Below are 24122 nucleotides of genomic sequence, written 5' to 3'. Positions count from 1 at the left end.
TTGGCGTTGAATCCTAGTTGAGAATTAAACCTGGAATATTTATTAGGTTATTGTCAAATTGGTGAGTGAAGAACAATTATCACATTAAAGAAATTCTACGTATTTGGAAAAATATCTAGAATTTAAATATATGATAAACATTCAAGCTTTCAGTCATGTTTGATAACAGATGTAGATGTTGGGACTGAATTGCTAATACCGTGAACCCAAGGAGGATGCCATTGAGAATCCAAAACTGCAGAATTATGTGGCTAAAGACAAATTTACCCCCATTGTATACAAACAACAAATGTACCTTCTATGTCACGAGGACTTATAATTGATGTTATATATCAAATCCCAATCAACTAATGCAAAATAAACATGAACAATGGGTATTGATGTAACAATCTTGTCATAAACATGAACAATCAGCATTACATTTTCAATCTAATACTATCACACAAGTATTTCCTCAACAAGTACATAATCCTACTCAATCTATATCAGTTCTCAGATATGGCCTTACTGTAACGTCATAAACATCATAAATGAGCAATACATCTCACTACTAATTCCATCCTTTGGTCCCAAATGAATACATAATCTACTCAACTCATACCTGTTATATACATATTTTAAATATTTTTTTACATAATATATGTATATTCTGAAAAAGTAACTTTGCTGAGGACATTAGGTCCAGCTGGTTCTTAGAAACATGTCACTTGATTATGCATCATACATTCCTAATAAAGGGAACAATTAGTTTGAGTTAGTTGCATCTACTTTGATTAATAAGTACAAAAGGGAATAACCTCCCAAGATTAAGTTAGTTTGAATAACAAAGAAACATCCAAATCAGTACAAGAAACTCGCATCGTTTGAGGTTTTTATATAATACAAGATTCTCATATCACAGCGGCTTTAAATTTATTTTCTAAAATTCTTGTAATTGAAATCGCAGATGTACACATGACTACAACTCTATAAATCATGTTTTGAAATCATAACTTCATAAAATAACTCAAGTTTCAAAAATAAACTTCAACCAAAGTGACTTCAAAAAATAATTAGTGTAAAAAAATTATAACTGTTTGAATTAAAAAAATTGATTTTAAAAAAAAAAGCACTCCTTATCTTCGTTGAAAGAAACATCATTCGACTAGTGCCACATTCCATAGCTACATATATATATATATATATATATGTAACCAAGGTAGGTACAGAGTACATATCTTGTTTTGAAGTTTCAGTAATGGATTTGCTGCGAACATGGTTAATGATGGTAGTCTTGATATTCGTCAATGGGATAGGAGATTCGAGTGATGGTGGACCTCTGGTTCTTGATTACTACAAAGAAACATGTCCACTCCTTGAAGAGCTTGTCCAGCGCACTGTTGAAATTGCGGTACTCAGAGATCCTCGCATGGCTGCCTCTCTCCTTCGCTTGCATTTTCATGATTGTTTTGTCATGGTGAGTCAACCCCTCTTCTCTATCTTCAAATGGACATTCACACAAACCAGTAATGCTACATACTCAGAAAAAAAGTTCTCAAAAAATGTTTTATAATATGAAAAATGTTCCAAAAAAATCTTTAAAATACAAAATGTGCGATCATATTCATCCTAAAAACAACTCACGTCACACATTTCAAATTTTGACATTTTTCTGAATATTTTTTTTTTTTTTGGGTTTATAGTATTTGTATGTATTAACTATCAACAACATAAAGAGAATGAAAAGAGCAACACTAACCAAAGTAAAATGGGTTGCGAGCATGTTTTGATGTTTTGCTTTCTGGATCATCAGGGATGCGATGCATCGGTTCTTCTGGACAGCTCTGGAAGCATCATAAGTGAAAAACAGGCTGGTCCTAACATAAATTCGCTGCGAGGATTTGAGGTTGTCGATCACATCAAATACATTTTGGAAGAGGCTTGTCCTTCCACAGTTTCTTGTGCTGATATCTTAGCACTTGCAGCTCGCGATGCTGTTGTCTCGGTATATATTGTCTCTCTCTTAAGCATAAATTTTCTTCTACATGCATGACTCTAAAAATCTATGTAATATTTGAGTTAAACTAATTTGAGATTGATTCTTCATATAATATTAACAAACCAAATTTGACATATTTTAAAATTTGTTAATTTTTTGAACTACTCATCTATATGCACTATACAAAAACAAGCTACTTGAGCTTGGCTCAAAAAATTAATTAAAAAAGAAAAAGAAAGAGCTTAATTACAATTTAAAGCTCATGAGGAAAGACTTGAACTTTTAACTCCTAGTGGTGAAATGTAAGAGTTCTAGTAAGGTAGGTAAACCTAGGTTACCAAGAACAAAGTATAAGCCATAAAAATAAGACAATTTTTTTTTCCCATATGAAAATTCAAATACAATTTATACGTCTAGCCTACTTGTAAAAGGATGGGAAAAGGGAACCACTAGGTAGTTCTTTTTTTTTTTACAGATAGAAACTAAATAAGCATTGCCAATGCCACCCAACTCTCCTCTCTGACAAGAGTCCAACCCCTAGTCTCTCGTACGTGAGAGGCAAGCGATAACCGCTGGACTAACAAAGGCTAGTGCTACACTCACAAGCCTTGTTGCAGTGTTTCCCATATCGAATTTTCTTATTGCCATTACATGTATTTTCTAAGATGACATGCTGTTTCTCTTGTCAAAAAGAGAGGTGGACCCAGGTGGAATGTTTATTTAGGCAGGAGAGACTCCATTAAAGCAAGCTTTGATGGTGCCAACAAATTCGTACCTGCCCCAAATTCCTCTCTGGAGACTCTTATTGCCAATTTCCAAGAACGGGGTCTCGACACTGGAGACTTGGTTACTTTATCAGGTAATTGATCAACCTGATCAAGATCAAACCATATGATATGGAGCAGTCTAGAACAGCTAACCAATTCCACTGATTTTTTTTTTGACACCTCCAACTGTTGACAGGTAGCCACACAATGGGAAAGGCAAAATGTTTAAGCTTCAGGCAAAGGATCTATGAGACCAACTCCGAAGAACAATCATACCATTACAAGAGGGGCACAACCTTCCAAAGATCGTTACAATCTATATGTCCTAAATCAGGGAGAGACAGTGCATTGGCACCGCTTGATTCGATGACTCCAGCTAGGTTTGACAACCATTACTTTCTCAACATCATTCAAGGACAAGGTCTTTTAATATCCGATAATGTGTTGGTCAGTCAAGATCTTGAAGGGGAGATAAGAGAGCATGTTTGGGCTTATGCCAACAATCAAGAACTGTTCTTCGCTTCATTTGGGAATTCAATGATCAAGATGGGAAACATCAACGTACTCACCGGAGAGCAGGGAGAGATCAGGAAAAATTGCAGGTTTGTAAATTCATAATGAAGATGGGTATTCCTGTTATTACAATGATAAAACGCAACGCAAAAGGTCCAAGTAGCTAGAGAATAGATCCTAGGACATTAGCTTTACAGGTCCAAGTAGCTAGGTTGTTCTAGAGCTTCCCTAGTTAGGTTAAGTCAATACTTAAATTTATTGGGATCATACAAGGTTGTATTTTGAGAATTACATGCTACTACATTGTTTGAACTGCCAATAAGTCAATTATCACCACAGTGGTCACTAGTTTCAAAATAACAAAAACAGTAGTCACATAAGGATCTGGAATATTAAATAAACAGCTATCGGATCAGGATTACCTGAAAGGATAGTGTATTCTGATAAATGCTCTTGCTACCTCAGTGTTGGCAGGGTCATTTGGCCCGAACCATATGAAAAGAACAACACTTCCCTCCTACATAAAGATTTTAAAAGAATTCATGAAAGAAACTTAGAAAAGGTTCTATTTCAACAATTAAGCTTGAAAGACACAAGCAAAAACTACTACTGCTTTCATACTTATGAGACTCAACTCTTACTGTTAAAACTAAACCAAAAAAACAAATGCTAACCACCGCTTGTTGTTGAAGTGCATAATTAGAATTGATCCCTAAATATTTTTTGAAATGGAATAGCACCTGATACCACTAGACTATTGGAGCAGTTGATTAATAATAATAAGCTTGTTGATTTTTACATAATTTCTATTGTTCACACCATGCTTTTATACAAAAAATGATTTGGGAGATTGAACTGAAACCAGACAAATAACATTTTTTTAAACGGGTCAAGCATGGGCCAAAGGTAAGACCCTCATTGCACCCATTTCAATGACCACATAATATGAAGAACAATTTTGTTCACACACTTTTATGTTAAGGACATATGATAAAAGTGGATGAACAAAATCGCTCTACAGGTTATGTTGTCACCATTGCACAAAATACATTTTAATAGCACTATCCTTTTGTCTAAATAACCACTAATTGATGCTATACTATTGTCTAAATAATAGCAGCACCTAACAAAATTGCTAGAAACCCCAAACTTGTACCAAAATTTATACCAAACACTCACAAGAGTGTTGATCCTACACGTGAGTGTTGAGTCAAAATTTTGATAGTATTTTTGGTATCGCTCACAATGCTCATTGCCTAAACAATGTACAATTTCTTTGAACTACAATTCACCTGCTTCCAAAAAAACCCCCCAAAAAAAAGTTGGAACTTGTCATTACAATACAAGCAGAAGGAAGCAAAACTTAGAACCCACCAAGCAGCCAAGTACAATAATAATAATAATAAGAGCAAAAATACCACTTCTTGAAATCTTTATGTTCACTATGAAATTTCAATTATCACAACAGAAAATTAAGAAATCAATATGCACACTATGCTATTGAAAAAATCACAACTATGACATTGAGAAGCCAAAGCCAACCACAACAAATCCTTTCTAAATAATAACGGCAAAAAGAATTGCTGTTCAAAATCAAAATATTTCCTGCAGAAATCAAATGAAAGATACAAGTATCTCACTATTAAAAAACGTCAATGAAAATAATTCAGACACAAATTACTCATTAATTAATTAGATTCATCCTTTGCCAGTGACCAAAAGATGACCAACCATTAGAAATGTACACTTGCATATCAAGAAAATTACCAGAAATGAATTATATGGGATTAGTTTATTACTTATCAATGGGACTAGTAATAGTTGCATATAATAAGACACAACTATCATAATAAGACAAACAGGCCAAAAACTTACAAAAAGATTTTCCCTAAATGCCAACAAAGGGAAGATTAAAAAACATACAAAACCGACATTTTTTATGTCCTATGTAAAGCTTGATTAGCCATTCATAAAAGGAGAAGATTAATTACATTAGAAAGGAGATCCTATGACATCATCCAATGATTTAAAATAATAAATACTTCTAATTTCATGTTACATTGTACTCTATAGTATATGCAATTACATTCAATATCTTAGTTTGCTAGTCAGGTATTACTTATCCTATGTGACATTACCTCAACAAATCATAACCCACATATTGTGCACTTATAATAAAAACCCCACACAAATGTATAGCTTCTAGGGCAGTTGGGCATTGCCAACAATTATATACAATAATTTTCCAAATATAAGAAAATATATCTAGAGTACTGTGCAATAAAAGGTAAATTTTATAAAACAACTATTAAACCAACGATGTTGTATGGGAAGGAGTGTTGGCAACCAAGAAACAACATGTAAATAAGATAAATGTTGCTGAGATAAGGATGCTAAAGTGAATGTGTGGCAAAACTAGACAAGACAAAATTATGCATGAATGTATTCGAGAATGAATAGAAATAGCACTGATAGAAGATACATTGAGAGAGAATCGATTGATATAGTTTGGCCATATTCAACGAAGACTAATAGAGGCAGTGGTGAAAAAATGCAATGCAGTGACGGTAGATGAAAGTATTGGGGGATCGGGTTATCCAAGATTAACGTTGGCTAACGTTATAAATAGATATATGAATCTACTTAATTTGACTAACAAAATTGTCTTCGACAGAGCCGTGTGGAGAATAAAGGTTCATGTAACCGATCCCATTTGATGAGACTTGACTTGGTTTAATTTGACTTGGTTTAATTTTCCAAACATAAGAAGTTGAAAAGAGAGAGAGAGAGAGAGAGAGAGAGAGAGATCCCTGTTAAAATTGAAGTATTATTGATTGATATCTGATTGATTGATAGATTACATTTCTGTCTATTACAAATGATTCCTTATATAGATGTACGTGTAGTGGATGGTGTGTAGTGGATGGTGATAGTGGTGTAGTGGGTTAGGTTTAGTGGAGTAGGTGAGGTTGTAGTGGTGTAGTGGGTTAGGTTTAGTGGAGTAGGTGAGGTGGTAGTGGTGGTAGGTGATGGTAAATTCTAACAGCCCCCCGCAAACTCAAGGAGGATAGAAACTAACCAACTTGAGTTTGAAGAGAGGAACAAAACAAGAAAATACATAAAAAAAGGATAGGAGACACTGTATGGTCGTGTCAGACCGTTGGTGAAGACACTGTATGGTGGTGTCATAACGTTGTAGAGGACACTGTATGGTGGTGTCATAACGTGGTAGAAGACACTGTATGGTGGTGTCAGACCGATGTAGAAGACAGTTTATGGGGTCATGTCGGACCGTTGTAGAAGACAGTTTATGGGGTCATGTCGGACCGTTGTAGAAGACAATTTATGGGGTCATGTCGGACCGTTGTAGAAGACAGTTGTTGTGACAGTTTACGGAGTCTTGCTGGACCCTTGTAGAAACTAACCGGAATCAATGTCGGGACAGTTTACAAAGTCTTGTCGGACCCTTGTAGAAACTAACCGGAATCTATGTCGGGACAGTTTACAGAGTCTTATCGGACCTATAAAGGAGCTAACCGGAATCAATATCGGGACAGTTTACAGAGTCTTGTCGGACCCATAAAGGAGCTAACCGGAATCAATGTCGGGACAGTTTACAGAGTCTTGGCGGACCTATAAAGGAGCTAACCGGAATCAATGTCGGGACAGTTTACAGAGTCTTGTCGGACCCCTTAAAAAATCGCATCCTCAAAAGGTGCGCCCAATTTTTCAAAAAGCGTGCCATCAAAAGGCGTGCCCAATCCATAAAAGGCGTGCCATCAAAAGGCGAGCCCAAGTCATAAAAAGATGTGCCGGACATGATGGCGAGGCACGTGTGTGCCTTGGTTGGCGCGCCCGTTTGTCGGCTGGTGGTAAGAGGCGCGCGATGCGCGTGGCTGCCTCGGCTATAAGACGGAGGCTGAGGCTGAGGCAGAAGCTGAGACAGAAAAACTGAGAGAAACCTCTGAACATTGTCATTCTGAAACACTCGGTAAAGACTTTGTATCCAACCCTTCTCTGAAACATCTGAACAATGGCCTCTTCTTCCCGTTCAGCTACCCAGAATACGGCATCCTCATCCCGAGGTCTACTCACTCTCTTTCCCGACCTCAATGAGTCAACAAGAGAGATAACGGGTGCGGTGGCACTGGAACCTCAACCAAACGCCCCGGAGTTTGCTCCGTTGAACTTTCCGATGCGGTCTGTGGAGCAAAGAATGGCAGTGCAGTCGGATGTGGAGGCCAATCAGTATACTTTGAAGGCATGTGTGGAAAGCATGACGGCGGTCACAAACTTGTCAAACCGGCTGCAGAGTAGGACAAATGAGGTGCAGCATTTAAACTCCCAACTGGCTCTGCTCCAACGCATGTATAAGGATGCGCGAGCAGAGATAAGTGTGCTGAAGGCGGAAAATAAGGAACTGAAGCGGAAGGCCACCGTGATGTTCCGATTTGGAAGACCGCCAGATGCTGCAGTGGAGGAGCAGACTGGAGGCAAAAAGAAGAGGCCTGCAGCAGAGTAGAGAAGAAAAATCCCACTGTGCCGATTTGTGTTGGTTTGGTTTGGTTTTTTTTTTTTTTTTTTTGTGTAAAATGGTGAACGGGGTGAGCCCCGACATGAATAAAATAAGTTGGTGTGCAGTTCGTCTTTTTTCTCTGTTTTTTTTTTTTTTGTTTTGTTTTTTTTTTTTTTTTTTTTTAATAAAAAAAAAATAAATAAATAAAATAAATAAATAAATAAAATAAAAAATAAAAGAAAGAAAGTGGCTCACATGCCGTGTGTAATGTGTGGGTGTATTGAGTGGTGTAAAAGGGAGGAAAAGACAAAATAAAGAAAGAAAAGAAGAAAAAGTAAAATGGGTTTGTGCACAACAGTTGGTGTGTCGGGTGCTTTGCAAAAGAGAATAAAATAAATATTAAAAAAAAGAAAGTGGAGTTGTTGAAACAGAAACATGGGAAGCAAAATAGCCAACAGTGGGTTGTGTATAAGAGATAATAAAGAAAGAAAAGCTGTCGTGGAGGAGTCTACAACAGTGGTGGGGAATAAGGACTTTGAACAGCAGATGGAAATTATAGGGAGAGTGGGGCAGCACCCAAATATTGTGCCTCTCCGTGGTGGGTCGTCCTGCGGCACCACGAGAGAGAGAAAAAAGTGTGGCGTTGTGGCTGTATAACACCACGGATCGAGGGCAATAACTGTGAAAGACCCTGTAGCAGTGAAGAAAAGGAGGTTGGCCACCACCACCATAGCTGCTGTGTATTCGGAGGACAGTGGCTGTGTACCAGGACCCTCTGAAACCCTCGTCTTCGAAGCTCACTTCCACCTTCGCTCCTTTCTTCAACCACTCCTCCACGGAATCTCCCATGGTGATGCTCGTGCTGGAACAGATGAGCCATAGAAACAATCGTCTCAGATGGTTCGGAGCAACAAACGAGGCACGTCGGAGATGATACTGAAAATGGAGACCGAGATCAGTTTGGAGAGCGGGATGGGCGCGATTAGGGATACGGACGATGTGGTGAATAGCGTGGTGGCGGGTCTGGGCACAGGGGCGCTTTATAAGGCGGCGTCGGGGCCGAGGTCGGCGGCGGTGGCTGCCGCGATTAGCAAGAAGGCCGAGGAGGATTGATAGACGATGGTGGCTCGATGTCGCCATTGATGAACAAATATGTGTGAGGCAGAGAAGAGTTCAGCTATGGACTTTGTGGCAGCGGAGGGAAGGTATGTGTGGAGGTCCGGTGGGCGGTCAAGACGAGGTTGCCGCCCGCCGGTGAAGCAAATTATTAGATTCTAAACCTGCTCTGATACCATGTTAAAATTGAAGTATTATTGATTGATATCTGATTGATTGATAGATTACATTTCTGTCTATTACAAATGGTTCCTTATATAGATGTAGGTGTAGTGGATGGTGATAGTGGTGTAGTGGGTTAGGTTTAGTGGAGTAGGTGAGGTGGTAGTGGTGTAGTGGGTTAGGTTTAGTGGAGTAGGTGAGGTGGTAGTGGTGGTAGGTGATGGTAAATTCTAACAATCCCAAATCTATAGCTTTTAAAGAAACCAAAAGGGAAATAGGAAAACAGATGATTAAAGTAAGCAGCACAAATGCACTGAACTTCTTAGAGGGTTGTGTTGCAGTCACAGGTATACAAAATCAGATCTTCACAGCACATGAATTCTAATAAACACATTATGCACAGAAATTTGAATGTATATATATAAACAACAGAAGCATGAGAACACACATACAGAAAAACGTATTAACTTGTGTCAACAATTTAATCAAGTTGACACACAATTGAGAAAACGACAATAGTCAGAACTCATTAGTGTAAATCGATAACAATAGTCACAACTAGCCATTTCCAACATTTTTAAAAAGGAAAAGCAGTTGATTGTGGTTGTAGCTATCTAAGAAGCATGGACACGGACACGTGATACGACACGGACACGCTGACACGTTAATTTTCAAAAAATAAAGGACACGACACGTAGGGGACACGCGTGAAATATGTAATTTTATATATTTATTATATGTTATATATATTAATATATCATTCAAAGATAATAAAAAATGCAATATGATACTAATTCTTATAAATTTATATGATTTTTGTTTTATTATTGTATCTTAAGTTATTTTGTTTAAACTTATAATTAGTTTCACATGTATCCAATCGATAGACACGTGTGTTTATGTGATTGACATGTGTGTCTTCCAAGTATCCAAAGAGTGTTCGGCCGTTTAAAAAAATTTAAAAATTAGGACACGTTTTGAAGAGTGTCGGACACGTGTCCAAAGAGTGTCAGTGTCCGACACGGACACGACACGGATACGTCACCTTCTTAGAAGTGTCCGTGCTTCTTAGGTAGCTATTAATCAATCATGGAGATCAGCAGTTGAGAAAATGAATGGGATCCAGGAGTGTTCATCAAGCAGCCACTAGAGGAGAAGGTTATGGCCAAGCCTTAATTTGTTGCATGTAAAGATAAAAGGCTTGACCAGGGTAACATACTCTTCCACCTCTACCAGTCCCTCAAAGAAATACCAAAACCTGACCTACCACACTTGCTGCATTCAGGTACACAAAGAGACCCATATGGCTAGAAGAGTTTGGTCATAAGCTGCAATGTTTAATCATCAAAGCCTATTTGATCATTTGAGAAATGGACAAATTGGAGCAAGTTCCACACTTCATATATACGTTATGAACGTAATTAAGGGAGAAATTAAGAACGTCATTTACCACATACATTAGAAGTTGTACCAAAAAGGACATGAAACAACATATCAGGAGAGCTTCAAGATGATCTTCAGAAGAAACCTAAAACCCCTGCAATCCCTTCTATCTAATTACCTTGTATATGAAAATTTTGTCTCAGTTTATCTGAGCCACCTGTTTCTGAGAAAAAAGGTTTGGACAACACCGAAGCCAAGCAATAAGGCCCTCATCCCATCTCCTATTTGCCAGCCAACCTCATCCTACTTTCCTATGCTTCTCCCAAATGGGTGAAACAAATAGAACTGAAATAATATACAAGTATATCATCTTCAAACAAGACCAGCAATGTGACCAAAGAAATCTACCTACCCTGGAATCAAGACCTGGGTATGTATCTGGAGTCACCATTCCCCATTCTGGGGGTCAAGATGTATACTTACTACTTATTTATTATTCATAAAACCCTGTGCACCATGGACTTAAAAATGGACAATGAACTCTACTAACATAAACAAAGATAAAAAATTCTCAAGCCATTAGCATTACAACCAAAACCTATTCATGCAGAAATGTTCAATTTCAATGTGAGACCACAAAGTAAATCATGCATCTAGTCTTGATCTAATTAAAAATAAATAATAGTGTCACAATGAACACATTGTCTTACCATACTTTGCTTACCATGTGATGTGTCATCATTACATTGGTCAAGTTACAATGCAATAATGACATGTCACATTGTAAACCAATACAATAATGACAATCACATGGTAAACAAAATGTAACGAGATAATGTGACTATTGTAGCATTATTGTCAAATAAATGTAACTAAAGAACATGCACAATTAATTAAGACAAGTACTAGAGCCAATTAATCACAATTGCTTAATTAAAAGAAAAAATTGCTTAATTAAATTTGCAAACCAATAGTAGAAGGACAATTAGTGCAAACCAATTGCTTAATTAAAAGAAAAAATTTGCTACACATTGCATGACCAAAGTTTGGCATACCATCCTCCTGTTGAGGTCTTCAAAAACAATAAATACATGAAGAATATTTCATTCAAGCACGCTCAACATGAATTCTGAGCAAACTACTTTGTATACAAATCAATTGATTACAACAAACAGGTAATTTGCATAAAAATTAAACAATCACAAAATTATGGACTCAAATGAAAAATAATCCATGGTCAAACACAGAAAAATAGTTTCCCATCTAATCAAAATTAATACTGCCAAAAAAATAGCTTACTAAAACACTCACAAACAAGGATCCCAACAATTTATCCACAATGCCAAAGTCAATATTTGGTTTCACTCCTTCCAAAATTACTTGAGCTAAAGTCAAACATATCTAAACCTACAAACACTATTCAATCCCACTTGGTGCAATGCCACAAAGGTTTCTCCACCAGGTCCACACAAGATAGTGGAGATCCCTTCATGGCATAATTATTCAAGTGCCACATTGACGCAATATATAGTTTCTCCTGAACTTAACATTCGATGTGCACTAATTAGTTGTGAACTTTTATTTTTTAAACTAAATCTACAACCCTTATGTACACAATCATTCCCTCAAATTATGCAACACATCCATGTATTCATCATGATGGGCACAACAATTAAACAAAATTGCATTGTGACATGTTACTACCAATGAAAAGCTACAAAAAGGTGTAGCCAAAAACCTAAAATTAGTACACCACACCTATTTAAGACTTAATATCAAACTTAAGAGCAAAGCAATAGACAAAATCACCAAGGCAATAAATTGAGTGTTTTACTTTTCTCCAATATATCTATGCATGTATAGCAATTCAATAACACAATACCCATAAGCAAATAAAAAAAAATTAACAAATGCAACAATAAACAGCAATCAACTATAAAACTATCAATGACTATTGCTGGAAACAATGTAACAATATTTTTTCTCATTGTACCCAACACAAATCATGCTTATATACCAACACACAAAGCACTTGCTATAAAGAAAACAATTTTATTCACCCACTGACAAGTTGGTGAACAAAATCCATACTAAGCAATGGACTCCAATGAAATATCCCATTAGGCAAGGAAAGGACATTTTATTCACCTACATATCAAGTAAATACACAAAATTGATATTCAATGTCAAGTGTTGTGCCAAGAATCATAAATGAGTGTGCACCACAACTACACACCCAACACAACAATACATCGACAAAAAAAAACAATTCCACTCTTTGTTTAATCTGTTGAAACAACTCTCTCTCTCTCTCTCTCAACTTCTTTAGACAAATATTAATATTAATACACAAATAAAACTACTCTAAAACCCTAGCCCTGAAAAAAAGAAGAAAGAAAATAAAGGCCTCAGAATTGCAGAATATCAACAAGGCTATTTTAAGCCAATCAGTCCCGAAAGATGGTGTTCTTGTTTTCTGATATCCTCACTGGCCAAAACCATATCAACAAAATCACAACACAACAGTACAGATCAAAATAAAAAAAACAATGATATACATACATATACTCAACACAAATATGTCTATATATAAAGTTGTGAATGTAATTCTCCTGGCCATTTGCAAATGGTAATAGCAGAAACTCTGCTCCACAAGGTGCTCCACAAGGTGATAGGATATGAGATTGCCTCCCATCGAACTCGGGAAACTCAACCTGTAAGAGGAGTCTTGACCGCCATCAACAGGAAGCTCAATCTGCAACAATGATCAGACTACACAAACACAGACACAGTTCACTCCATTTTCATCATAATTGTATTTAGGGCTGGTTTGACATACCTTACCTAATCCAAAAAGCCAAAAAATTACTAAAAAAAAATTAAAAAGTTATCACTATTCACCAAAAATAAAAATAAAAAAATTAATTTTACACAAAAATTATTACAACTCAGCTTGATGTCTCACAGATTTTTGTTAATTTTTTTTGAAAAAATTGCACAAGCGAGGTGTACAAACAACATAGTCTTGTTCGGCCCATAGAGACCCATCACAAGTCCCGTTTTGATAATCTGAACCATTCAATATGTAAAACTCATTGAATACTGTAGGCTTGTAAAAAATCCCTTTAATCGAATATCGTTAACTACATGATCAAATAAATTTTGTAAAAACAAAGATGATGTTATAATTAACTGTTGAAAAAAAACTAATCCGATTAGATAGCTATCGATATCCAATCAGACGAGTTCTATACATTGAATGATTCCAATTAGCAAAACAAGGCCCGTGATTGCCCCCCAAACAGCACCGTCTAATGTATTGTCCGAAAAGGAAACAACCATTTCTTATATGAAATCACTCTACCCAGACGATACGGGCCGTACTACCTACTTTCCCTAGCTTCTCCTACACACTAATTTATATAATTTTTTAATAAACATTTTTTCATAAAAAATCAAAAAGTTAATCGAAACAATCATTTTTTTTTCTCAACTTTTTAATTCAAAAAGTCAAAAAAATACACTTATTTAGGACATCCCAAACAACTTCTTAAATTAGTATATAGGAAAAGTTATGAAGAGTAGGTCGTACGGCCTGTATCGTCTGAACGAAATGATTTGATATAAAAAATGATTTGTCACAGGCATTGCATTGGACGGTGCTATTGGGCCCGTGAAGCCCACCACAAGCCCCGTTTTGCTAATTGAAACTGTTTAATTTATAAAATTTATCAGTACTATATGCTTATAAAAAATTACGTTAATTAGATATCAATAACTATCTTATTGAATTAATTTTTTTTTTCAACCGTTAAGTATAACACCATCTATTTTTTTAATACAAAACTAATTTGATCATGTAACTAATGATATCCGATCAACGTAATTTTTTACAGCCATATATTACTGAACGAGTTCTACAAATTAAACTATTCAAATTATTAAAACGAAATATGATGAACCCCCACAGACCAAACAGCACCTTATTGTTTGTACACCCCGTCTTTATAATTTTTTCAAAAAAATCAACAAAAATCTATAGAACGTCAGCCAAAGTTGTAATAATTTTTGTATAAAATTAATTTTTTTGTAAAATTAATTTTTTTATTTCTTTCTTTGATGAATAGTGATAATTTTTTAACTTTTTTAATAACTTTTTGACTTTTTAAATTATTTGAAATATGCCAAACCAATCCTTAAAATAATCTCCACCAAACACAACCTATGAGACTAAACTCATGAGTAACCAATAAAAGAATATACCATGACTAACAAAAAATCATTTTATTCATTCAAATGGGAAAACAAAACCTCTTTCTCAATTGGTCATTCCAAAACTATTTTTGGCAATGGACTCAAAAGGAATAACCTGTTAGGCAACAGATTTTTGCTCACATACCTATCAAGTGAATAAACAAAATTGAATTTTTTATCAAGTGAGGATCAAGACTAACAAATGAGTATGTATTTTACACTTTTATGAATACAAAAAGCTAGAGACTAAAAATAAATTACCAAATTTTCTACCAAATACTCCACAAACAATATAAATATTTGATAAAAAATTTGATAATTCATTTAAAATTCCTAGCCTCATAAAATGATGTAAAATTGTACAACTCCAAATTCACAACATCAAATCCAACCAATTTTTTTCTTACTAATATACATGAATGAATATGTACATATTACGCCAAGTCTCTTTTAATTTACGTTACAATAGTATATGCATTATATATTATTATTGATAAATGCTAATTTCTTTTGAATTGAAAATAAAGCATACAATCTAAATCTAAGATCTCGTTTTGAAACATGCTATTTTAATAATTTTTTGACTTTTTAATTAAAATATAAAGTACAAAAAATTAATATATTTAGAATAATTTTTTAGTTTTTTCAAAAAAGATGTATTAAAAAAAAAAAAAAGAGAATATAAAAGATAGAAAGAAAAGAAAATTTTTAACTTTTTAGTATAAATTATAAATTTTTTGACTTTCCTAGTAATTTTTTAATTTTTAAGCTAAAATTTGTGTTCCCAAACGAGGCCTAATTCACAAGAACCTCCTAACAATTTCACATGTCACCATTTTAATAACCTTGCATGGGATGTGAGAAAACCATCCCACCATTGCGGACACATCACATATGAAAATATGAGAATAATATGATGCAAAACAATTTAAATAACATTTACATAGTCACCACAAAAAGCAAATCCTAACCATAAACCAGGCTCGTAAATTAGACTACAAACAGACTCAACCAAACCATAAACCAGGCTCATAAATTAGACTACACAACCAGACACAAACATCAAACACCCAATGTTAACAAAACCAGACTCATACATCTTAAATTGTTACAAATCAGACTCATAAATCAAACTTCTATTTATACAATCAATGGTTCATTTATAATCAATGCTATGACTGCAAAAGGCCAAACTTGGAACCACCAAGCCCTAGTTTGAGAACTTTAAAAAAATCAAAACATTATCAAAAAAATTAAAAAATTATTACTATTCACCAAAAAAAACATAAAAAAATTAATATACAAAATATTAAAATACAAATCAATTTCACATCACTCTAAGTACTAACGTCAAAGCAAAGGCAATGAAAGAAAAAAAAAATTACATGTGTATTCGCTAAATTGAAGGTAAAGTTGGGCCCATAATAGCCCACCATGGATCCTGTTTTTATAATCCAAACTATATGCCTGTAAAAAATTACATATCGCTAGCTACATAATCAAACCAATTTCGTATAAAAAATAAATGAGGTTATAGTTAACAGTTGACAAAAAAAAACTAACACGATCAAATAGCTATCAATATCTCATTAATATAATTTTTTAGAAACATATAGCACTCGACGAATTCTTCACATTGAATGGTTTCGATTAGAAAAACGAAACCCATAGTAAGCTTTCATGGACCGAACAACACCGTTCAATTAAAACCCGAAAATGAAAAAATCTTTTCTCATCTCCTACCCAGCTGACTACACTGCCCAACTTGTACGGCTACTTCACTAACTTCTCCTACGCACTTAAAAAATACACTTATTTAGCACACCTCACACAACCCCTATACACCCACATACAATGTTCATAACATCACAAATAAAACAATAAGTTGAAACACCCATGTTAACAAAATCATTTAATTCCACCTATCACAATAGAAGAGCAATTGAAACAAATCAAAGATGAAGAATCCACATCACAAAAGAATAAAGACTATCACAATGTTGCAATCACAAATGATTTGTAGCAAAAAGCTATAACACGGAGAATACTGGCAGATTAGACATTTTATACTAAAATTCGATAATGAAAATCTTGTGTGCATGAGATTGGTAAAACAAACCCAACTAAGGACATCCACAATGGGATAGCCAAAATTATTTGTTAAAGTATGTGCTATATGACAAAAAGTAATAAAATAAGGTCCAAAAATGTTTATTAAGATGTGTTAAGAGTTGATTAATTTTTTAGAGTGAGTGGTGATGCAATGAATGTGGTAAGGCGTATGTTAAAATGTGTGTTAAATATATATATATATATATACATAATAAATAAAATAAATAAATAATTTAGTTTAATCAAAAATTTCAAGCCCAAAATTAAATTTCAAGTCAAAAAAAATCCCAACATGTAAAAAAAAAAAAAAAAAATTTCCGTTGACCGGGTCTCTTGGCCGAATGTCCGGCCGGTCAACCCAGAAGACAAACAAAACACTTCACAAAACACTTCCACGCATTAACTAAAGCGCTAGCAGCAGTTAACAAACTTTTTAACACTCACAACTAGCACACACCACTAAAACACACTAACTGATCCACTGCAGCACCCAACAACACAATTTGCTAGCTAAAATTTACCAACTGATACTAAAACTCTCCTTAGTAGCTCCAGTACAGATGTCCTAAAAGCATGTCGTGTGAAATCAACAGTCTTGTAAAAGTAATAATGTGCCGTTTCAAGATATTTTGAGAAAAAGTTAAGATAGAAAGACAAATGAAACATAAATCAGTCTTAAAGGCATCAGTTCTCCAAGGTGTTTAGCATCAATGTAATACTTCAGACACAAATTACCCATTTGTTAATGAGATTCATCCTCCGCCCAGCTAGTAACAAATAAAAAACACTGGACAAATTAACAGGTACATAAACAACAGAGAACACATTGTATTGTATAAATTAAAATTTTTGAGTTATGATTAAAAACAGAAAGAAATGACTAATGACACTCCTAAGTCCACAAGTCTCACACTATATGAGACTCACTAATTCATGGGTAATAAAAAAAAAATCAATAACATTTTTTAATGTACCAGCAGAATATACCACACACATCACTATTTTAAAATAATAATTTTATTAATTCACATTACAAGTGGATGAACAAAATCTCTTCCTCAATTGGCCATTCCAAAACTAATCGAAGCAATGGGCACAAAAGGAATAACCTGTTAGGCAAGAACATTTTTTGCTCACATACCTATCAATTAAATAAACAAAATTGAATTATTCATCAAGTAAGGTCAAGACTAGCAGATGAATATGAACTTTACACTTTCATGAATACGAAAATGCTGGAACCCCAAAACAGATAACCAAATATTCTACCCAATACTCATGTGCAGTGAGTAGCAATCACATGTGAGTATTTAATAAAACATTTAGTATTTCATATGGAATCTCTAGTTTCATGTGACCTTAAATTATTTAATTTCAGCTAATATAATAGAATAAAGATGAAAGATTCACATCACAAGAGAATAAAGACTTGTCACTTTATTCAATCCCAAATGATTTGTAGCAAAAGCCATAACCCAGAAAGAGAATATTGGCAGATTAGACATTTTATACAAAACTATGATAACGAATATTGGTAAAGCAAAACCAACTAAAACCAAATCCTGTGAAATAGTCAGGCTCTTTAAAAGAAATATGGGCCATTTCACGATATTATGAGAAGAAAGGTGAATAAAAATCAATTGAAGGCATCAGTTCTCCAAGGTGTTTAGCATCAATGTAATTTCAGACGCAAATTACCCATTTGTTAATGAGATTCATCCTATGCCTATTTCTGTGTTTGGTCGAGAGGTTTAAAAAAGAAAATAAAAATACTAGATAAATGAAATATAAATTTCATACTTTTTTTCATTTTTTTTTCAAATCACTTCTCACATCTCAAAATACCAAACCAAAAACAGCGTAAAAACCAAAAAACAATGACAAAAAAATAACTAAAACATTCAAAAATAGATTTAAAAAAAACACTTTGTACAATTAAAAGTGTTACTTGATAGAGCGATCAGAACCTGTCGGGATTCATTATTAACATCACAATAAATCAGTGGATTGACAGACCAATGAATTTCTATCGTCACCTCGCTCCATCATTCATACCATTTTCAAAACACTGCTTAAACAGTTTCAAAATATAACGAAGATCAAATTTGTACGCAATAAAAATTTAAACTTTTTTGCGATAATAACATAAAAATTTTGAATGAAATTTGAAAAATAAAAATAAATTAAAAAACAACTTAAAAAGTTATTCCAAACTAGGATCGCAAACCACAGATTAAATTCTAATCAGACAAAGAAAAAAAAAAGCCCAAATTTGCAAGTTGTTTTAGGGATAGAACAAAGGGGCTGTTTGGTTCAGCTTGTAAGCTAAAAGCTGATTTGAGCTTATTTAAGCTATTTTTGTATAAACAACGACAATAAACTATAATAATCAGCTTCTTTCAAAGCCAGAAAAACAAAATGCTCAGAACTTCTTAGAGGGTTGTGTTGCCGTCACAGACAAAATCTTGATAGATCTGTCTCTGGTACACGAAATCGAATCATCACAGCAATCGTATTTAGGAAAAACACATCGAGATTGAATATATATAAGAAATAAATCTATAGTCGAAAAAACAGATATGAGAATACAGAGGCGCAGTAGAAGTGAGGTGTGAAGGTTGAAGAAGACTGCGAAGTATTTATAGGCAAACATGGTACGGAAAACCTAATCGCTATGGCTTCGTTTGGTTTATCACTTAGGCCTAACGTTTTTAATTTGGGCAAATTACAAATAGCTTCTTTGAGATTTAGCTATATATTCTCTTGAGATTTTAAAAATTATATCTCATCCTTTAAGGTTTGTATTTTCATAATAATTTATCCTTAAGGTTTAAATTTTATAACAAATTACTCCCTAATTTGTTATGCAAATATAACATTCATGAAAAAATTTATAATTTTTCAAATCTCAAAAAATATTTATAATTTAACCAAATCTCGAGGATGTGTATGTAATTTGTCCTTTTAATTTTTAGTTTACAAAAGTTAATAACTGGGTTTTCATTTATTTTCATAAAAAGTTAAAATAAAAATTTTGTTTGATGTATAAAAATATTTTTAAAATAAATAAATACTCTCTCCGTCTCAAAATAATGGTCCTTTTTGGGGAATTCAAATTTTTTTGGTAGTACAATTATTGTACTTTTAAAAAGTTGGTTTGTCAAAATTACCCTTTGATAGTACACCTTTTTGGGAATATCAATGTCATAATTGTACTTTTTATATTATTTATGAATTTAAAAGAAAGGGAAAATGGAAAATTTATATTATTTTTATACTTAATTTTTTAAGAAGGACTAATATTTTAGGACAATAAAAAATAAAATAAGAGACTAATATTTTAGGACAATAAAAAATAAAATAAGGGACTAATATTATGGGACGGATGGAGTATATTTAATGAGTTAATGGAGATAAAGGGTGGACAGATGTCATGATTGATAGTTGCCGATGATTGAAGGTGTCTGTCAAAATTAATGATTAAATATTATCAGAAGTCGCTAAATAATCGAAAAGATATCAAAAATTGGTTGAACATCACCATACTGATCGCCCTAGTGGTGATTGGTGGCGGGAGACAACTGTGGCAATAGGTGGTGAATGAGAGGATAAAATAAATTTTTTATTTTAAAAATAAGTGAAAACGCTTTTTTCTATGTTATTAAAATTTTTAAATTTTTTTAATTAATTTTATTTTTTAAAAATAAATATAATACATCAAATAAATTTCATTTTCAAATTTTAAAAAAAATAAAAATATTAACAAAAAAAATAATAAATAAAAATATTAACAACCGTCCCCTTAAAATTTAGTTTATTCTTTATAAAAAATTTATTTTAACAAAAATTACAACGATTTTTTATAATATTATAAATTTTTTTAAAAGAACATTAATTTTAGCTCTGCTCCTAGTGCAGGACACTCACCAATAGGGATGGTAATTTAATCCCAGTCCGACGGAGACCCGACCCCCCGTCCTCGATAAGAGTGATTTTTTTTCCTGAAAAATACTCTCGACAGGCCGGGGATGGTATTTGAAATTGAATCCCCGATTAGTTTCAAGCCGGGGACAGGATAACTTTCACAAGCCCGGGCCCGGACCCGGACCCGGCCCGGCCTAGTCCCCGACCTCGTTTCTCCCAGAAATAAAATTACCATAATACTCTCTATTCATTCATATATATAAACCCCCCCTTTATTAATTGCCCTCTAATTTATCTCTCTATCACTCTTTCTCTTTCTCTCATCTCACTCTCCTTTCTGATATGTCTCTCCCTCACTCTGCTATCTGATTTGTCTCTCTCTCACTCTTTCTCTTCTCTCCGTCTCATCATTCTCTGATGGCGTGGTTGACGACGGCGTCGTTGTCTCATTTTTCGCAGTCGGCGATGGCTTCGTCGTCTCCTCCTCTGCAGTCGAATCGCCTCTCGCCACCTCCTCCTCCGTCGCCTCTTACCGCCTCCTTCTCTCTCCGCCACAGCAAATCTAAGCAGATCACGCCACCGCCGATTTCCTTTTTCTTATATCTCAGATCTCTTGTATGTGTGTATATGTGTGTGTGTGTGTGTCTCTATCCAACTCTGTTTCTTTTGACTGTGTTTTTTTTTTTTTTGGATGATGTTAATGAAAATGTTGTTGTTAATGAAAATGATGTTGTTGTTGATGATTTATTATTGAGAAAGAAAGCTAAAACAGAGAAAGAGAGAGAGAGTTACGGGGATTTCTTGGGGTCGAGGAAACCTGATCCCTGTTAGGGGGTAGGGGTGGGGGGAGTGATGGGTTTCCCGCCGGGGATCAAGGGCGGGGACGGGGAGTTTTGCAGCTTCGGGGACGAAGAGGGTGATCCTCGGCTCGACCCCGACCCGTTGTCATTTCTACTCACCAACCCCTATTTGTATTACTTAATTTTCCAGTTAAAAATTTTAAAATTTTAAAGATTTTTCATATAAAGATTCCGTCTATGGGTGACAATTTGAACTTGCCCCAACGGGACCCGCTCTCCTGTTCACGATAAAAGCAATTTTTTTTCGAAAAATATCACCAACAAATTAGGGACGGTATTTGAAATTGAACCCCCCACCAGTTTCAGGCCAAGAACGGAAATAGCTTTCATAGCGCCGGACCCGACCTGGCCCCGTCCCGTACTCGGCCCCGTTTCCCCCGAAATAAAACTACTTTTGTACCCCTCTGTATGTATATGTGTGTCTGCGTCTCTCTTAATTTGTTGGCCTCATTTTAGGTTATAAACACACACAAACACACATCAGTCCCTCACAAACACTCTTCACAGCGCCGATCTCCACCGTTTCTCCGTGCTCCCCGTGTCTCCGCCGCCATCGCTCTTCCCTTTACTCTCTCTCACTCTATCTCTGATATCTCACCGATTTTAGTCAAAATCGTGCTTTGATCGCCATTTTTCGCGACGAGAGAGAGCTTCTCGTCGTGAGAAAAATGGGGAGAAGGGGGAGAGAGAGAAGAGAGTTGCCATGGAGTGCTCTGATCGCCATTTCAGTCCCTCACAGTACTCCTCACAGCGCCGATCTACACCGCCGATCTCCTCCGTTGCCCTCATCCGCTTCTCTACCGACGCTTTCCATCTCTCTCCATTCCTCTCTCTTTCTCTGTGTGTTATATATATATATATATATTATAGATTTTAGCTCAGATATGTATGAGATCTATGATGATCTGTTGTTACTTTTGAAGGTTGTACATACACAATACATTATATATATATATATATACATATACGGTCTCTTCAAAACTATTCTGAAGGTTGTAGATTTTTTTAATGCTGTTGTTAATTACTCGTTCTATAATTATTCTGAAGGTTGTAGATTTTTATTTTTATTTTTTTTGGCCTGGGATCCCCGTTAGGAGACGGAGGCGAGGGCGGTGATAGGTTTCTCATGGGGGATCGGGGACGGGAAAAATTCGATCATCGGGGACGGGGAGTGGAATCGCCGGTCCCATGCCGTTGCCATTCCTAATTTCATTCTTTAAATTATTATTTTTTTTGTAATTATCACATTCTTAATATTAACTAAGGCCCACTATTTAACATTTGCTTTTTTATATGAAAAATGATTGATCGCTTAGTTTTGTTCTCCCCTAATTCTACCATCAATAATATGGATTTTTTTTTCTTCCAAACCTCTGTTTGAAAAGATGGGTTGGTTGGGTTTTGAGTTATTTTAATCATAAAAAAGCAAAATAACTTTTAATTCAAATAAAAAAATATCATATTTAATTCATAATTATTACATTCTTTATCTCATAAAAAGTCAAAAAAAAAATTTCAAATAAGATTTTTTAACTCAAGATTAAAATAGTCAAAAAAAAAAAAAAATTAAAAAACTAACTCACTTCTATGGGAGTGTTTGGGAAGTGGGTTTTTATTTAGGTTTTTTTAGTTGTAGGATATTATTGGATAAAAAATTTTTAGTGTTTGGGAAGATAGTTGAATTTTTTTGTGGTTGGATGTGATGTTTGTGAGAGAAAAAGTGAAATGATTATGGGATTGGATGTGATATTTTGTTTGTATTTATTTTTTTTTTAATTTTGCACAATTTTTATTTTTTAATAAAAAAAATGAGAAAAAAATTTGAGAACCAAGTTTCCAAACACCACTATAATAGAAAAGTTCCCAAACACCACTATAATAGAACCAGAACAATCATCGAGACAAAAACCTATCCTCAATAAAAGGCCTAAGGGTTATTTTGGAAAGATGGTAAAAAGTGACTTTTTAGCTTTTAACTAAGTTTTTGGTTTTTTTAGACAAATGATTTGGGAAGATGGTAAAAAGTGACTTTTTAACTTTTAACTAAGTTTTTGGTTTTTTTAGACAAATGATTTGGGAAGTTGGTAAAAAGTGACTTTTGACTTTTTTGATTAATGTTTGTTTATGATGTCAAATCATAGTAAAATGACCAAACTACCCCCATTTATGTAAAATATTTACGACTTCACTTATGTAACACATTTTGACCCATGAGGGTAAAATTGTAATTTCACCGTTGGCTAAAAACCAACTTCCCAAATGAAAAAAAAAGACAAAAAAGCCAACTTTTAGCTTTTGCTACAAACCCAAAAAAGTGACTTTTAGCCAACTTCCCAAAATAGCCCTAAGTAACCATGACAGGGGAGCAGCTTTCCCAAAGCTTATTACCCATCCCGTTAACACCTTGCCTAGCCAGCACATGTGCCACACGATTACAATTTCGCTACACAAACGAGACCGACACAAGACCATTCGAGCTCATCAAGACTTTAATATTCAATCACAACAGCAGTGTGATAAGCCATCACTCAACTGTT

The 24122-nt window shown here is 34.6% G+C and overlaps 1 protein-coding gene and 5 non-coding genes across 6 annotated transcripts; 1 reads left to right on the top strand and 5 right to left on the bottom strand.

Annotated features, from left to right (window-relative positions):
- The first annotated feature begins 917 nt into the window (after positions 1 to 917).
- LOC114308469 (Peroxidase superfamily protein) lies at positions 918 to 3504 on the top strand. Its single transcript, XM_028254054.2, has 4 exons — positions 918 to 1456; positions 1793 to 1984; positions 2672 to 2837; positions 2942 to 3504. The coding sequence occupies exons 1-4, from the start codon at positions 1238 to 1240 to the stop codon at positions 3361 to 3363; spliced, it is 999 nt and encodes a 332-aa protein (XP_028109855.2). The 5' UTR covers positions 918 to 1237; the 3' UTR covers positions 3364 to 3504.
- Positions 3505 to 12838: 9334 nt separating this feature from the next.
- Positions 12839 to 12930, bottom strand: LOC114308531 (small nucleolar RNA SNORD96 family). The gene has a single exon (XR_003645523.1). It is a non-coding gene; the product is annotated as a small nucleolar RNA SNORD96 family (small nucleolar RNA).
- Positions 12931 to 17477: 4547 nt separating this feature from the next.
- LOC114308533 (small nucleolar RNA Z101) lies at positions 17478 to 17569 on the bottom strand. The gene has a single exon (XR_003645525.2). It is a non-coding gene; the product is annotated as a small nucleolar RNA Z101 (small nucleolar RNA).
- An 873-nt stretch (positions 17570 to 18442) lies between these two features.
- On the bottom strand, positions 18443 to 18532 carry LOC114308532 (small nucleolar RNA Z101). Its single transcript, XR_003645524.1, has one exon. It is a non-coding gene; the product is annotated as a small nucleolar RNA Z101 (small nucleolar RNA).
- A 225-nt stretch (positions 18533 to 18757) lies between these two features.
- LOC114308529 (small nucleolar RNA snoR14) lies at positions 18758 to 18842 on the bottom strand. The gene has a single exon (XR_003645520.1). It is a non-coding gene; the product is annotated as a small nucleolar RNA snoR14 (small nucleolar RNA).
- Positions 18843 to 19219: 377 nt separating this feature from the next.
- Positions 19220 to 19311, bottom strand: LOC114308528 (small nucleolar RNA U61). The gene has a single exon (XR_003645519.1). It is a non-coding gene; the product is annotated as a small nucleolar RNA U61 (small nucleolar RNA).
- Between the last annotated feature and the right edge of the window lie 4811 nt (positions 19312 to 24122).

This window comes from Camellia sinensis, chromosome 11 (genome assembly GCF_055761805.1).
Source record: "Camellia sinensis isolate YWXY chromosome 11, ASM5576180v1, whole genome shotgun sequence".
Taxonomy (NCBI): Eukaryota; Viridiplantae; Streptophyta; class Magnoliopsida; order Ericales; family Theaceae; genus Camellia; species Camellia sinensis.
Note: the sequence above shows the minus strand (reverse complement) of the source record. Positions and strands in the feature narration are given on the sequence as shown.

What these genes read in the sequence shown, in the direction of transcription:
- LOC114308469 (XM_028254054.2), top strand. Translation starts at nt 1,238, where the DNA reads ATGGATTTGCTGCGAACATGGTTAATGATGGTAGTCTTGATATTCGTC. An exon ending in TTCATGATTGTTTTGTCATG is followed by an intron (nt 1,457 to 1,792) that starts GTGAGTCAACCC and finishes CTGGATCATCAG; the next exon opens with GGATGCGATGCATCGGTTCT. An exon ending in AGACTTGGTTACTTTATCAG is followed by an intron (nt 2,838 to 2,941) that starts GTAATTGATCAA and finishes AACTGTTGACAG; the next exon opens with GTAGCCACACAATGGGAAAG.